General features: G+C 43.7%; 1 protein-coding gene across 10 annotated transcripts in view; it reads right to left on the bottom strand.

Moving 5' to 3' along the window:
* The window catches only part of MECOM (MDS1 and EVI1 complex locus), an 857,842-nt gene that overhangs the window by 6,601 nt on the left and 837,998 nt on the right, over nt 1-13,243 (bottom strand). For all 10 annotated transcript variants that reach the window (XM_077290592.1, XM_077290594.1, XM_077290593.1 and 7 more), the window contains 4 exons: nt 12,582-12,659; nt 11,900-12,069; nt 11,388-11,532; nt 5,261-5,485 (listed from right to left, as the gene is read on the bottom strand). In XM_077290592.1, coding sequence (XP_077146707.1) covers nt 5,261-5,485; nt 11,388-11,532; nt 11,900-12,069; nt 12,582-12,659 — 618 coding nt within the window. The remainder of the gene's footprint in view (nt 1-5,260; nt 5,486-11,387; nt 11,533-11,899; nt 12,070-12,581; nt 12,660-13,243) is intronic.

Below are 13,243 nucleotides of genomic sequence, written 5' to 3'. Positions count from 1 at the left end.
ATAAACAGGTGGCATACCTAGGTACAGGGGTGGGCTCCTCTGCTGACTTGCAGACAGTGGTAGTTGGCGCAAAGTATTAACTGGTGTAAATGTAGGATAGGGCCCCTGAATATTTTTACTAGCATCAATCATGTCAACAAATTGGTAATGGCAGTGCCATTGAAGGATTTAACAGCACAGACTAAACAGTGGTGGAGCAGTGAGAGGTAATTTTGCAAGTGGTAGAGCACCGTTTCAGCTGGGGGGAACACTCTCTCGTGGGCGACGGTACTGGCCCAGGGCCCCTCATGTTACGACGGTGTGTCTGACGTTGAGTGTGCACCACCACCGCCAGAGACACTTCATTGTACTATGAGGGACCCTGTGCCAGTGCCGTCGCCCAAAAGTGGGCACACCCACCTGTTCAGCCAAAACGGCACTCGCATGGGTGCAAGCGGTGACCACGGCCCTGTGGGGGGGGGGGGTTTATAGTCAGCTCATTTAGGGAGGAGTAAAAATGGCCTATGGTGGACATACAGCAGCTGCAAATGGAGAAATTGGAGCAGTCAGAAAGACGAGTCCAAAAGCAAGACCTTTTCACAGGATAGCTAGGTGTCAGCAGGGAAAGGTGGGGCAAAATAATTAGAAATCCATGATTGGTTCATTTTAATGAAGGTTAGATCAACATTTTGGGTAGCCAGACGAGTCCTTTTTTCGGTCAGTATTGAACCAGCAGCACTGAATACGCTTTCTGATAGCACACTAGCAGCTGGGCAAGCAAGCTCCTGTAATGCATATTCTGCCAATTCAGGCCAGGTGTCTATTTTGGATGCCCAGTAATCAAATGGGAATGACATGTGAGGGAGAACATCGATAAGGGAGGAAAAATAGTTAGTAACCATACTGGACAAATGTTGTCTCCTGTCACTTTGAATTGATGCTGCAGTACCTGTCGTGTCTGCGGTCATTGCAAAATCACTCCACAACCTAGCCATAAAACCCCTCTGTCCAACGCCACTTCTGATTTGTGTACCTCTAACACCTCTGCCATGTTGCCCCCTGCAGCTCGTGTGAGAACCATCACCGCCGCTGTGTGCTGGGAATGCCTGAGCCAAACGGTCTACAAGAGTTGCTTGTTTGGTAGCCAATATTTGCTCAAGGTTCTCATGTGGCATGATATTTTGCAATGTCCCTTTATAGCATGGATCCAGGAGGCAGGCCAACCAGTAATCGTCATCGGTCATCATTTTGATAATGCGGGGGTCCCTTTTTAGGATGCGCAAGGCATAATAAGCCATGTGGGCCAATGTTCCAGGTGTCAATTCACTGCTTGTGCTGGGTTGAGGAGCTGGGTTTGCTTTCTGGCAAATCAACATCACTTGTCTCCCTCAAAAACCCTGTACCTGACCTTGCAACGCCACCAGTTTCTATTGCCCCTTGAGTAGCTTCCTCCTCCCATAAATATTCATCCCCATCATCCTCCTCGTCCAGGAGACTTCCCTGAGCAGACAATGGCTCACTGTTATCAAGGCTTCCCTCATCCTCGGCTGCAGATGCCTGCTCCTTTATGTGCATCAAACTGCATCAGCAGACGTATTAGGGGGATGCTCATGCTTATGATGGCGTCGTCTGCACTAACCAGGCATGTGCATTCCTCAAAACACTGAAGGACTTGACACAGGTCTTGTAGCTTCGACCACTGCACACCTGACAACTCCATGTCTGCCATCCAACTGCCTGCCCATGTATGTGCATCCTCCCACAAATACATAACAGCACGCCTCTGTTCGCACAGCCTCTGAAGCATCTGCAGTGTGGAGTTCCACCTTGTTGCAACGTCGATTATTAGGCAGTGCTGGGGAAGCTGCAAAGATCACTTATGGTTCTGCATTCGGCTGGAGTGTACAGGCGAACGGCGGATGTGCGAACAAAGTCTTCGCACCTTCAGGAGCAGGGCGGGTAACTCCGGATAACTTTTAAGGAAGCACTGCACCACCAGGTTAAAGGTGTGAGCCAGGCAAGGAATGTGTTTCAGTTGTGAAAGGGCTATGGCAGCCATAAAATTCCTTCTGTTATCACTGACTACCTTGCCTGCCTCAAGATGTACACTGCCCAGCCATGACGGAGTTTCTTGCTGCAAGAACTCGGACAGAACTTCCGCGGTGTGTCTGTTGTCGCCCAAACACTTCATATCCAACACAGCCTGCTGACGCTTACCACTAGCTGTTCCATAATGGGACACCTCGTGTGCAATACTGGCAGCTGCGGATGGAGTGGTCGTGCGACTACGGTCTGTGGACGAGCTCTTGCTTCTGCTGGGGGACGAGGAGGAGCAGCAGGGGTGGCGAACGCCTACAGCCAACTGTTTCCTAGACCGTGGGCTAGGCAGAACTGTCCCAATATGGCTGTCCCCTGTGGACCCTGCATCCACCACATTAACCCAGTGTGCCATGATGGACACGTAACGTCCCTGGCCATGCCTACTGGTCCATGCATCTGTTGTGAGGTGCACCTTTCTACTGACAGATTGCCTGAGTGCATGGACAATGCGGTCTTTGACATGCTGGTGGAGGGCTGAGATGGCTTTTCTCGCAAAGAAATGTCGACTGGGTAGGTCATAGCGTGGTACTGCATAGGCTATCAGGGCTTTGAAAGCTTCGCTTTCAACTAACCGGTAGGGCATCATCTCTAATGAGATTAGTCTAGCAATGTGGGCGTTCAAACCCTGTGTACGCGGATGAGAGGACGGGTACTTCCTTTTCCTAACGAAAGTCTCTTGTAGGGTGAGCTGGACTGGAGAGCTGCATATGGTGGAACTAGCGGGGGTGGTGGTGGACATGGCAGACAGAGAGGGTTGGTGATGGTATTCTTGCTGTTAGCCTACATACAGTGTTTCCTACCAAGAACCTGGAGATTCCCTGACTGCTTTGCCTTGCGACGATCACCTGCAGCAAATGTGGAGGTGTCGTAAACGGTGGGCTTACAGTGAGGGAAGGAATGTAGCGTTGCTGACTAGCTTCATTGTGAGTGGGTGCAACAACGTTATGGGACGTTTGGTAGTTAGTCCAGGCTTGCAAGTGCATGCTGGTTAAATGTCTAAGCATGCACATTGTATTTACATTTTTGACATTCTGCCCTCTGCTAAAGGTCTTTGAGCATTTCTTACAGATAACTTTGCATTGATCATTCGGATTCGGAAATTGCCAGACTGCACTCTTCCTACTATTGAATACCTTTTCAGGCATTGCACACTGTGCTACTTTAACCAGATGGCCATGCTGTCCTACAACTGTTTTTGGTTTTGACACACGTTTTTGGCCAGATATGGGTCTGCCAGATGAAAGCTGTTACAATGTTGATGCCTGCTGCGGCTCCTCCTTCGCTTCAGAGCTACTGCCAGCAGCACCCTGTTCCCCCAATGGCTGCCAATCGGGGTCAACAACTGGGTCATATATCACCTCCTCTTCTATGTCCTGTGCACCTTCCTCTGGGTCACCGTGTAAGCCGGTGCTATAGCGTTCGGGACAGGGCACCATAGTCTCATCACGGTCAGATTCTGGCCCACTGCGAGGGCAATGTTGTGATCTGAGTCAATGGAACAGCATAATAATCTAGCTGTGGCTGTGCATCTGTGCACTCCATGTCCGATTCATCTTGTAATGGGCATGGCCTGTTAATTTCCCTTTCTAACCCAGGCACGGTATGTGTAAAGAGCTCCATGGAGTAACCTGTTTTGTCGCCTGACGCATCCTTCACTGTTGCTCTGGTTGAAGGACACAAGGAAGCAACTTGTTCCTGACTGGGAGCATCCACTTACGACATGCTGCTTTTAAATTTTGCACTTTCTGAAGAGGAGGCGAAAGAGCTAGAGGCAGAGGCAGCAAGGAAGGCCAAAACTTTTTCCTGCTGCTCCGGCTTTAAAAGCGGTTTTCCTACTCCCAGAAAAGGGAGCGTTCGAGACCTTGTGTAGCCAGACGATGACGCTGGCTCAACAACTCGAGACTTAGGGTCTATATTGCTTTTCCCATGACCACCTGATGCTCCACTACCATCATTACCAGCTGGCAATGACCACCCACGGCCACGACCTCTTCCACCAGACTTCCTCATTCTTGGAAAAATGTAACCAAACTAACAACCGTTATATGGTACTGTAAAACCAGGTAGAAGGTGTACGTAAATTTGTTGTGAATTTAAATCTCCCTTTATAGGTGTGGGAGACTGTTTGAAAAATCTGGCCCACTGTATTACACTACACAGTTTCAGTGTCAGAAAGTGGCTGACAGATATGCCACAAACAGGACTGACGCAGATGCACTTATTGGCAATAGAAATTTCCCTTTATAGGTGTGGGAGACAGCTGGGAAAATCAGGCCCACTGTATTACACTACACAGCTTCAGTGGCAGACAGTGGCTAGCAGATATATACAAAAAAAAAAAGGGACTGTGCTACAATAACAATCTCCCTACAATGATCTCAGGACAAGTATGGCAGCCAGCAGTAAAAAGGACTGTTGCACACAAAAGTGTGGACAAACAAAGAAACAAGAGAACTGTGCAGAAAGAAGCAACAGGATTTTTGCTTTGAAAAAAGCATTTGGTTTGCACAGCAGCGTACAAACAGTAATGCAGCTATCAGGGAGCCTTGTAAGCTACAGAGCTGATGCACAGAAATCTAGCCTCCACTGTCCCTGCAAAGAAAAGGTGGTGTTGGACAGTGGAAATCACTACAGCACAAGAGGTTTGGGGGTTAATCTTTCCTCCCTAACAATATCCCTGCTTCTGACGAAGCTGCAGCAACCTCTCCCTATGCTACGATCGGCAGAAGTAAGATGGCGGTCGGCGTGCACGCCCCTTTATAGCCCCTGTGACGTTGCTGAAAGCAAGCCAATCACTGTAATGCCCTTCTCTAAGATGGTGGGGACCGAGACCTATGTCATCACACTGCCCACACTCTGCGTCCACCTTCATTGGCTGCGAAATGGCGCTGAACGCGTCATATGAAACGCGACTTTGGCGCGAAGATCGCAAATTGCATGGCCGATCCCACACTGGGATCGGCTCGGGTTTCACGAAACCCGACTTTGCCGAAAGTCGGCGATTTATGAAATTGACCGATCCGTTTCGCTCAACCCTAGTGGTGACGGACATCTGATTATCGGGAGTGCTCCAGGTATCCAGGTTACCGAGGCAGCTATTCAGTAAGCGCTATCGGATAAGCTCTTATCCGAAGCTATTCGCTCATCCCTACTGATCACCAAATAGTAGACTCACACTTACCTGCTGGGGGAGACTTTGCAGTTTAATTCAGCTTTAGTAGCTTCTTCAAAATCATTGTCATTGCAATTTTCAAGTAGGCTTGAGTTGGTTTCCTTCATGGATTTTCCTGCAATATCACTTTCTTCATCATCTTCATCAAGTATAGCATCTTCTTCAATCTCATCATCATCCAGGATATCAGAATTTTGACCAGTCAGCATAATTTTGTCATGGGCACCATTCATTCTAAACAGACACAGTAAAACACATATTATTAACTTCGCTTCTCATATGTCCTATTCATAGTCACAAACCCATTTGCATCCAATATCTTGTTTGTGTATACTGTATACCGTATATACTTGTGTATAAGCTGAGTTTTTCAGCACTTTTTTTGTGCTGATAACGCCCCCTCAGCTTAAACACGACTCATTGTCCCAGAAAGATGGCAGGGGAGGGTGAGCGGCGGGTCAGAGAGGAAGGAGCCAGCGGCTGCGGCTGTAACTGTACCCGCTGCTAAGGGTATGTGCACACGTTGTAAATTCGTATACGGATTTTTCGGCACAGATTCTGAAAAATCCGCAGGTAAAATGCGATGCGTTTTACCTGCGGATTTACAGTGGATTTTGTGCGGTTTTCACATGCGTTTTTATACCTGCGGATTCCAATTATGGAACAGGTGTAAAACGCTGCGGAATCCGCACAAAGAATTAACATGTTGCGGAAAATAAACCGCAGCGTTGCCGCGTGGATTTTTCCGCAACATATGCACTGCGGATTTGGTTTTCCATAGGTTTACATGGTACTGTACAATGCATGGAAAACTGCTGCAAATCCACAGTGCCAAATCCGCCAAGTGTGCACATACCCATATAGCGCGCACAGTTACAGCCGCCGGCTTCCAGCACACATCCTACATATCTTCCCTGCACGCCCTTGCTGCATCTCCTTCGGGTGCCAGTCTTCCGGCCGAGCGATCATGTGTCCTCCGCTCATTAAGGTAATGAATATTCACCGCTCTGCACTCCCATATGCATGGCGTGAATGTTCATTACTTTAATGAGCGGGAACACGTGATCGCTCGGCCTGAAGAGCTGCTGGCACTGGAACGGGATGCAGTGAGGGTCTGCAGGAAAGGTAAGCAGTGTTTTATTTATTTATTTTTAGGAACCATGCATACAAGGCGAGGGGATAAAGAGCCATGCATACAAGGACAGGGAGCCATGCATACAAGGATGGGGACGGGGAGCCATGCATACGAGGATGGGGACGGGAAGCCATACATACGAGGCTGGGGACGGGGAGCCATGCATACAAGGTTGGGAATGAGGGGACAATGCATACCCGGCTTATACTTGAGTCAATAAGTTTTCCCAGTTTTTCAAGGCAAAATTAGGTGCCTCAGCTTATACTCAGGTCAACTAATACTCGAGTATATAGAGTATATATATTAACATTTATTTTTTAATGACTAGTTCCACCTTGGGGTATGATATAGTTTGTATCTACATGAACGCATGTTAACAAAAATGTTACATTTCTAAATTCTCCCTAATCTTCCATAGTCGAAATATAAAGAAAATCATCCAGTAAAATATTCTTGGATGTACAATTTTCCATTTTTTTATATCTTTTGTAGAAAAATAAGCTTGTATTAGTCCAGCACACCGATAAAATGCTAAATTTGTTATAGAATTTCTTCTTGAATCGTAAAAGAAAATGTTTAGATTATGTCTAAACGTCCTCACTATTATAGCCACAGAACAGAGCAACTTCTGTCAAGTTTACAAAATGGGTCTTTTCTTCTCAGGAAATAATCTATTTACTAAATCATCTGTAACAACATTAGAAATGAGTCAGTAATTCTCCAAATCATGTATCACACGTCCTAGACAATGGGCTTCCTTGGTCATTTAAGACTTGACTATTCTGGGTCTATTTTTTCTTGCAATCTCTCCTCCCATATACATCACCCCCACCAGGAAACATGAAAAGTCAACACTGTTAAAAGGATCAATGTAAAAATAGTCAGGAAATGATATATTTAAATTAGAAAAACTAAAATATGCAATGGAGTCTGTATGAGTCAAGCAGAATAATTACTGGAACACTCAAAGTGACTTCTATCTTTTATCTGAGCATAATGATAGTACTTTTGGACCACCGGCGGAATTCAAAAAGAAAAAAAAAAAAATTAGACAGCGCAGCCAGAATAATGGTGCTAGTTATGCTACATTGCAATTCTCATAGATGAATGTTTCATGAATTGGACCTGAAGAAAGGAACGCTTTATGATTGAATAAACAGATTTGCTAATTACGTCTCCAAGTTCAGTAATTTGCCAGGGATAAAATATCCATCAAGAGCAGTCAGAATGCAGAATTCTGAAAAGGAAACACTGACTGACCCCATGACCCTCTCTCCTTATTAACTTCCTGTTTAGGGACATGTTGTAACCAGATGTTAAAGAAAGTCACCAATCAAAAAAAATAACGCAAATAAATGATAAATACCTTACAAAAAACACTTGTTTGTAATATTTTAGTACTAATAAGTTAAAGAATACATAGACATCCAAGATTCATGCTGCAACAATTGGGTATTACAAATATGGATGTTTATTAGCCCAAAATTCTCACTATGAAGCACTATTGAAAAACAACGAAACATGATTTGTATCATTCACTAATTGAAGAATTTTAATTATTTATTGATGGAAGTATGTTGTAGTACATCTTTTAATGCTACGTGGGCATACACTATATCGGCAAAAGTGGTGGGACACCTGCACATTACATCTACAGGAGCTTTTATGACTTCCCTTTTTAATCCACAGGTATCAATATTGAGTCCGTCCCCTTTGCAGGCCAACAGCTTACACTCTTTTGGGAAGAATTTTTGTCCGTTCACCTAGAAGTACGTTTGTGAGGTCAGACACTGATGTTTGATGAGAGCGTCTGGCTTGCAATCTCTGTTCTAGTTCATCGCAAAAGGTGTTCAATGAGGTTGTTGTCGGGGCACTGTGTGGGCCAGTCAAATTCTTCCACACCAAACTCATCCAACCGTGACTTTATGAAAAGAAAGGGCCTTCCCCAAACTGTTCTCAAAAAGTTTTAAGCATACAATTGTCCTAAATCATCCTAGCACACTAAATCATGAAAGGGTTTATCCACAACTGCACTTCTGACAAAATTGTGAAGGCTACAGTCCATTAGCAACCGCTAATAGGCTCAAGAGACTTCTGTTGTAGTACACAATGCTCGGAGCCCGTTCAGACCAGGAGGTAAATATGCATTTTTTTTATTTTATTTAGCACATTAAAAAAACACATTTAAAAGGGGTTGTCCAGTAGTAGGCAACTTCTTTAGTATTTCCTTTCACTGGAAATAAGGTACCTAGACCAATCCTTGAAACCCAAAGCCACCTCCCACTAGCCTTATCCTTCCACCACCAAACTTTCCTGGTTGGCAGAATGCAGTCTGGCAGATAATGTTCTCTATGCATTAACAAAACACATACCGTAATTAGCCATTTTACTGCCAGAGAGAGAAGCATGATTTGTTACTCCAAAGAACACATTTCCAATGCTTCAGTGTCCAGTGGTGGAATGATTGGCACTACTCAAGCCAACATTCAGCATTGTGTTTGGTGATGTAAGGCTCACATGAAATGGCCACAGAAACTCATGGCATAAAGCCCTGGGCATGCAGATTTTATGCGGATGTTAATGCCAGAGAAGATTTGGATCTTTAGTCGAGTCAGCAGAGGGTTGGCAACTTTTATCCACTATATGCCTCAGCACTCAACAATCCAACAAATTATATACATATTATTTACACACACACTTGAATATTAAAATTGCAACACTAAAATGGAATAAGCGTGTAATCACAGAAAGGACAGATATGGTAAAAATCTGCAATTGATTAAAAAAAAAAATAATAAAAAAAAAAGTTTTAGACCATATCATTTTTTTATTAATCGAGAATGAGCACCACATGCAGAAATACACACCTTGGCAACTATCAAGGAGGTTATTAATGGATGTCTGAAGAATGTGCTGCCCACTGAATGTACTTGGGCAAGGAAATCACAAAGAGCTGCAGTTGGCAGCTTCCTTGGACACTTTGGAGAAATTACCATGCCACAGGTTCCATAACAATCAACTTAAAGCTAAACTGTTATTTGACTCCTTTTAGTCTTCATTCCAGGCAGTGGCGGACAATGACAGCTTTGGGCCCCTGTGCAAGAAATGTGTCTGGGCCCCCCTCCCTGCCCAGCATCATACCTCCCGACTTTTGAAGATGGGAAAGAGGGATAAAGCTTGCGGCGCGGCAAGTTTTAGGCCACGCCTCTGGTCACACCCATTCATAACTAGTCACGCCCATATCCACGTCCCAACCACACCCATTTAGCACTGCTGATCACACTTTCATAAAGAATAATTATAAATAAAAAATATGGCCACACAGTGCTCCATACTGTATAATGGCCACACATGATGGTCAATACTGTATAATGACCGCACATGATGCTCCATACTGTATAATGGCCACACATGATGCTCCATTCTGTATAATGACCGCACATGATGCTCCATACTGTATAATGGCCAACATGATGCTCCATACTGTATAATGACCGCACATGATGCTCCATACTGTATAATGACCGCACATGATGCTCCATACTGTATAATGGCCGCACATGATGCTCCATATTGTATATTGACCGCACATGATGCTCCATACTGTACAATGACCGCACATGATGCTCCATACTGTATAATGACCGCACATGATGCTCCATACTGTATAATGACCGCACATGATGCTCCATACTGTATAATGACCGCACATGATGCTCCATGCTGTATACTGACCGCACATGATGCTCCATACTGTATAATGACCCCTCATGATGCTCCATACTGTATAATGACCGCACATGAGGCTCCATACTGTATAATGACCGCACATAATGCTCCATACTGTATAATGACCGCACATAATGCTCCATACTGTATAATGACCGCACATGATGCTCCATACTGTATAATGGCCACACATGATGCCCCATACTGTATATACTGTGCACTGTACTATGTGCACATATATAGTGTTATATACACTGAGCACTGACCAGGCTGCAGGAACTCACATTATAATATACTATATTATAATGTGAGTTCCTGCAGCCTGGTCAGTGCTCAGTGCACATAACACTATATATGTGCACATAGTACAAATATATATCTGATATATAATGTGGGATGTCCTGGAGCCGGGCTCTGGGTCACACAGTGCAGGGTGAGGATCACTGTGACTTATTGCTGCAGCTTCAGCTTACATGCAGATCGGGTGACGCTGGAGCTGAGACCTTATCTGTATGTAAACTTAAGGTGGTGCAATAAATCTCACAGTACAGAGAGATCCTCTACAGAAAGCAGATAAGAAAGCAGGAGTGAGATGAAGCCCGTCACATACCTCCTGCCCGGGACCCCATGGCTTTCTACTAACTTCATCTCTCCTCTCCGGCGCGCAGGTGACGTCAGATCAGCAGACACACAGGCTCCTGCTGTGTCTGCAATAGGAGGATGCCGGCCGGCACTGGTACACTGCTAATACAGTGCGGGGCCTGCACCCGTGCACCGATCTACTGCAGCAGCACAAAGCCGGGCCCCTGTATGTCCCTGCCTGCAAGGGCCCCCCTCCACCTCCGGGCCCCGGTGCGGCTGCACCGGTTGAACCGGCTGTAGGTCCGCCCCTGATTCCAGGTACCAATAATGTACATTATGCCAATTCACAATGTAATCACGGAAAGAGGACTGGTGTGATGTTCCCTTGTGAAAGCCTCGTCATTGCAATGCCAACATGATCTCTAGACCAAACTCCTGCTATCAATGCATCCAAGTCAAAAATGGGTCTCAATGCTGAAAAGGATGGACCTCCTTTCCAGCCCTCATTCCAGTCTACAGTTGATATCAGTAGACTATGTTGGCAACACCATGAAGAGGCCATTACGAGGGAACATGACAACACTATTATTCCTAGAGTAAATGTCTATAGTGTGTTTAGCACCAGTTTCTTCTGCCCAACTACTATTCAATATAATGATTCTATTTGGTCCATGAGTTTGAATGCCTTACCTCTCTTCCTGGTTTAGGGGTGAATGTTTCGTATGACTGCTGTTCCCAATAAAATTTCTTATTTCGGTGAAATAGGAATCCTCTTTGTCATCCAAAACGGCTCCAGTGCCTTCAGACTCAGAGTGAGGGGAGGATGCAGCTGTACCTGGAAGGAAGAGAGCAGATCAGTTTTATGTATTATTTATTCAATCTCTGGGGTCTTGTCTGGAGGAGGGTATACTTGTGAGAGGTATTACAGTGTTTGTTTAAAGGCTTCAAGAAAAACATAGTACATCCATTTGAAAATGTAATTTCCTATTGTCTGATAATATCCTTACTATACAATTAGCATAGTAAAAGAACACAAGTATGGGGGGGCTTAGGAATTTCCCAGGTGGACTTTCTATGAGACTAGACTAGTTAAATATAAATGGTTTTCTTCTGTGACATTACTCAACATTGGTTATCAGAGCTGTCATTTGGTTACTGCTTGGTTTCCCTCTTATCTACAGCATAAAAACTGTATTACTTACCAGATATGTTGCCATTCTCATGCTTCTTTAAATGTCTATCCAGGTTAGTTTGCTGACCGAAACATCTATCACAAAGATGACATTTGAAAGGTTTTTCTTTGTTGTGAATGTTTCGGACATGTCTCTGCAGATTTGAAGAGATACTGAAGGATCGATCACAATATTTGCATCTAAAAGTTTAAAAAAAAAAAATAAAAAAATAGGTAGTAGGAGAAACATTAAGTGGGTAAAATCAGACTGCTGGATCCTGCCCTACATATTAATTCCAGAATGAAGTTAATTCCTATAACAGTTTTTTTTATGAATTATTATAATGAGCAAGTACTGACAACGGTGGTTTGCAACATAAGCTATGAATAAAGAACACATGTTAGAGGAATGTTTAGTGACGGACTACAACAAAAAATGTAATATATACAACAATCCTCTCTCACTTCCATATTGATGAAAATCCCATTAAAGTCATTGAATCCAGCGGTTAAGAGCAAACCAGTAGATCTTTGCATACTGTATGTATTTAATCTAAACATACAGGTCATCACCATATCAAAAAGTTAAAAAAAATCGGTTTAAAATAAAATGATCAATTAAACTACTGAAAGAATTTTTTTTAAATGATCTAAAATTGTTGAACTAGTGGAAGTAAATTATGCAACATGGGACCATGAATAATATGTCTTACCGATAAGGCTGCTCTCCTGTGTGGGTCCGCAGATGACGAGTTAAGTTTGCAGATCTGGGAAATATTTTTCCACAGTACCTAATAGAATAAACAATATTGGAAAATGGTGTTCACATCTTTCTCCTTTTATCATTTTATGATTGTTGTTCAGACACAGTCCTTCTACTACTGTATTACTCTTAACAGATTCTTCTCATTTTCCTTTGATATACTTCTTATATTTTACTCCATTTCTATTTTTACCAAAAACAATTTGATTAGTTATCAGCACTTATAGGTCCGTTTACCAATCTTCACAAAATTAATTAAAAAAAAATGCAAATAAAACGTTGAGAATCCTCAGGGGATATCCTTTAATGGTTACCCAAAAATGTGATGAACAATAACAAACTTTCCAGACTACTTAGGTCTCTTCATCGGGCATTATTTACCATAACGTTTGAAGATTCGCTGTGTATTTTTGTGTATAAATATTTGACCCTTCAGTTTTACCTTGGCTGATGAATTGACCCAAGCAGTCTAGAAAGCTTGCCATGACCAGGACTCATTCAGTTAGTCAAGCCATCAACTGGAGATGAACAAATCTGCCAAAATTAAAATGTGGCTGAGAAATTCTAGCCACATTGAATCCATTTGATGCAAATCGAATGTGAATTATTATA

This window comes from Ranitomeya variabilis, chromosome 2, assembly GCF_051348905.1.
Source record: "Ranitomeya variabilis isolate aRanVar5 chromosome 2, aRanVar5.hap1, whole genome shotgun sequence".
In the NCBI taxonomy this organism is placed as follows: Eukaryota; Metazoa; Chordata; class Amphibia; order Anura; family Dendrobatidae; genus Ranitomeya; species Ranitomeya variabilis.
This window is presented reverse-complemented; position numbering and strand designations above follow the sequence as displayed.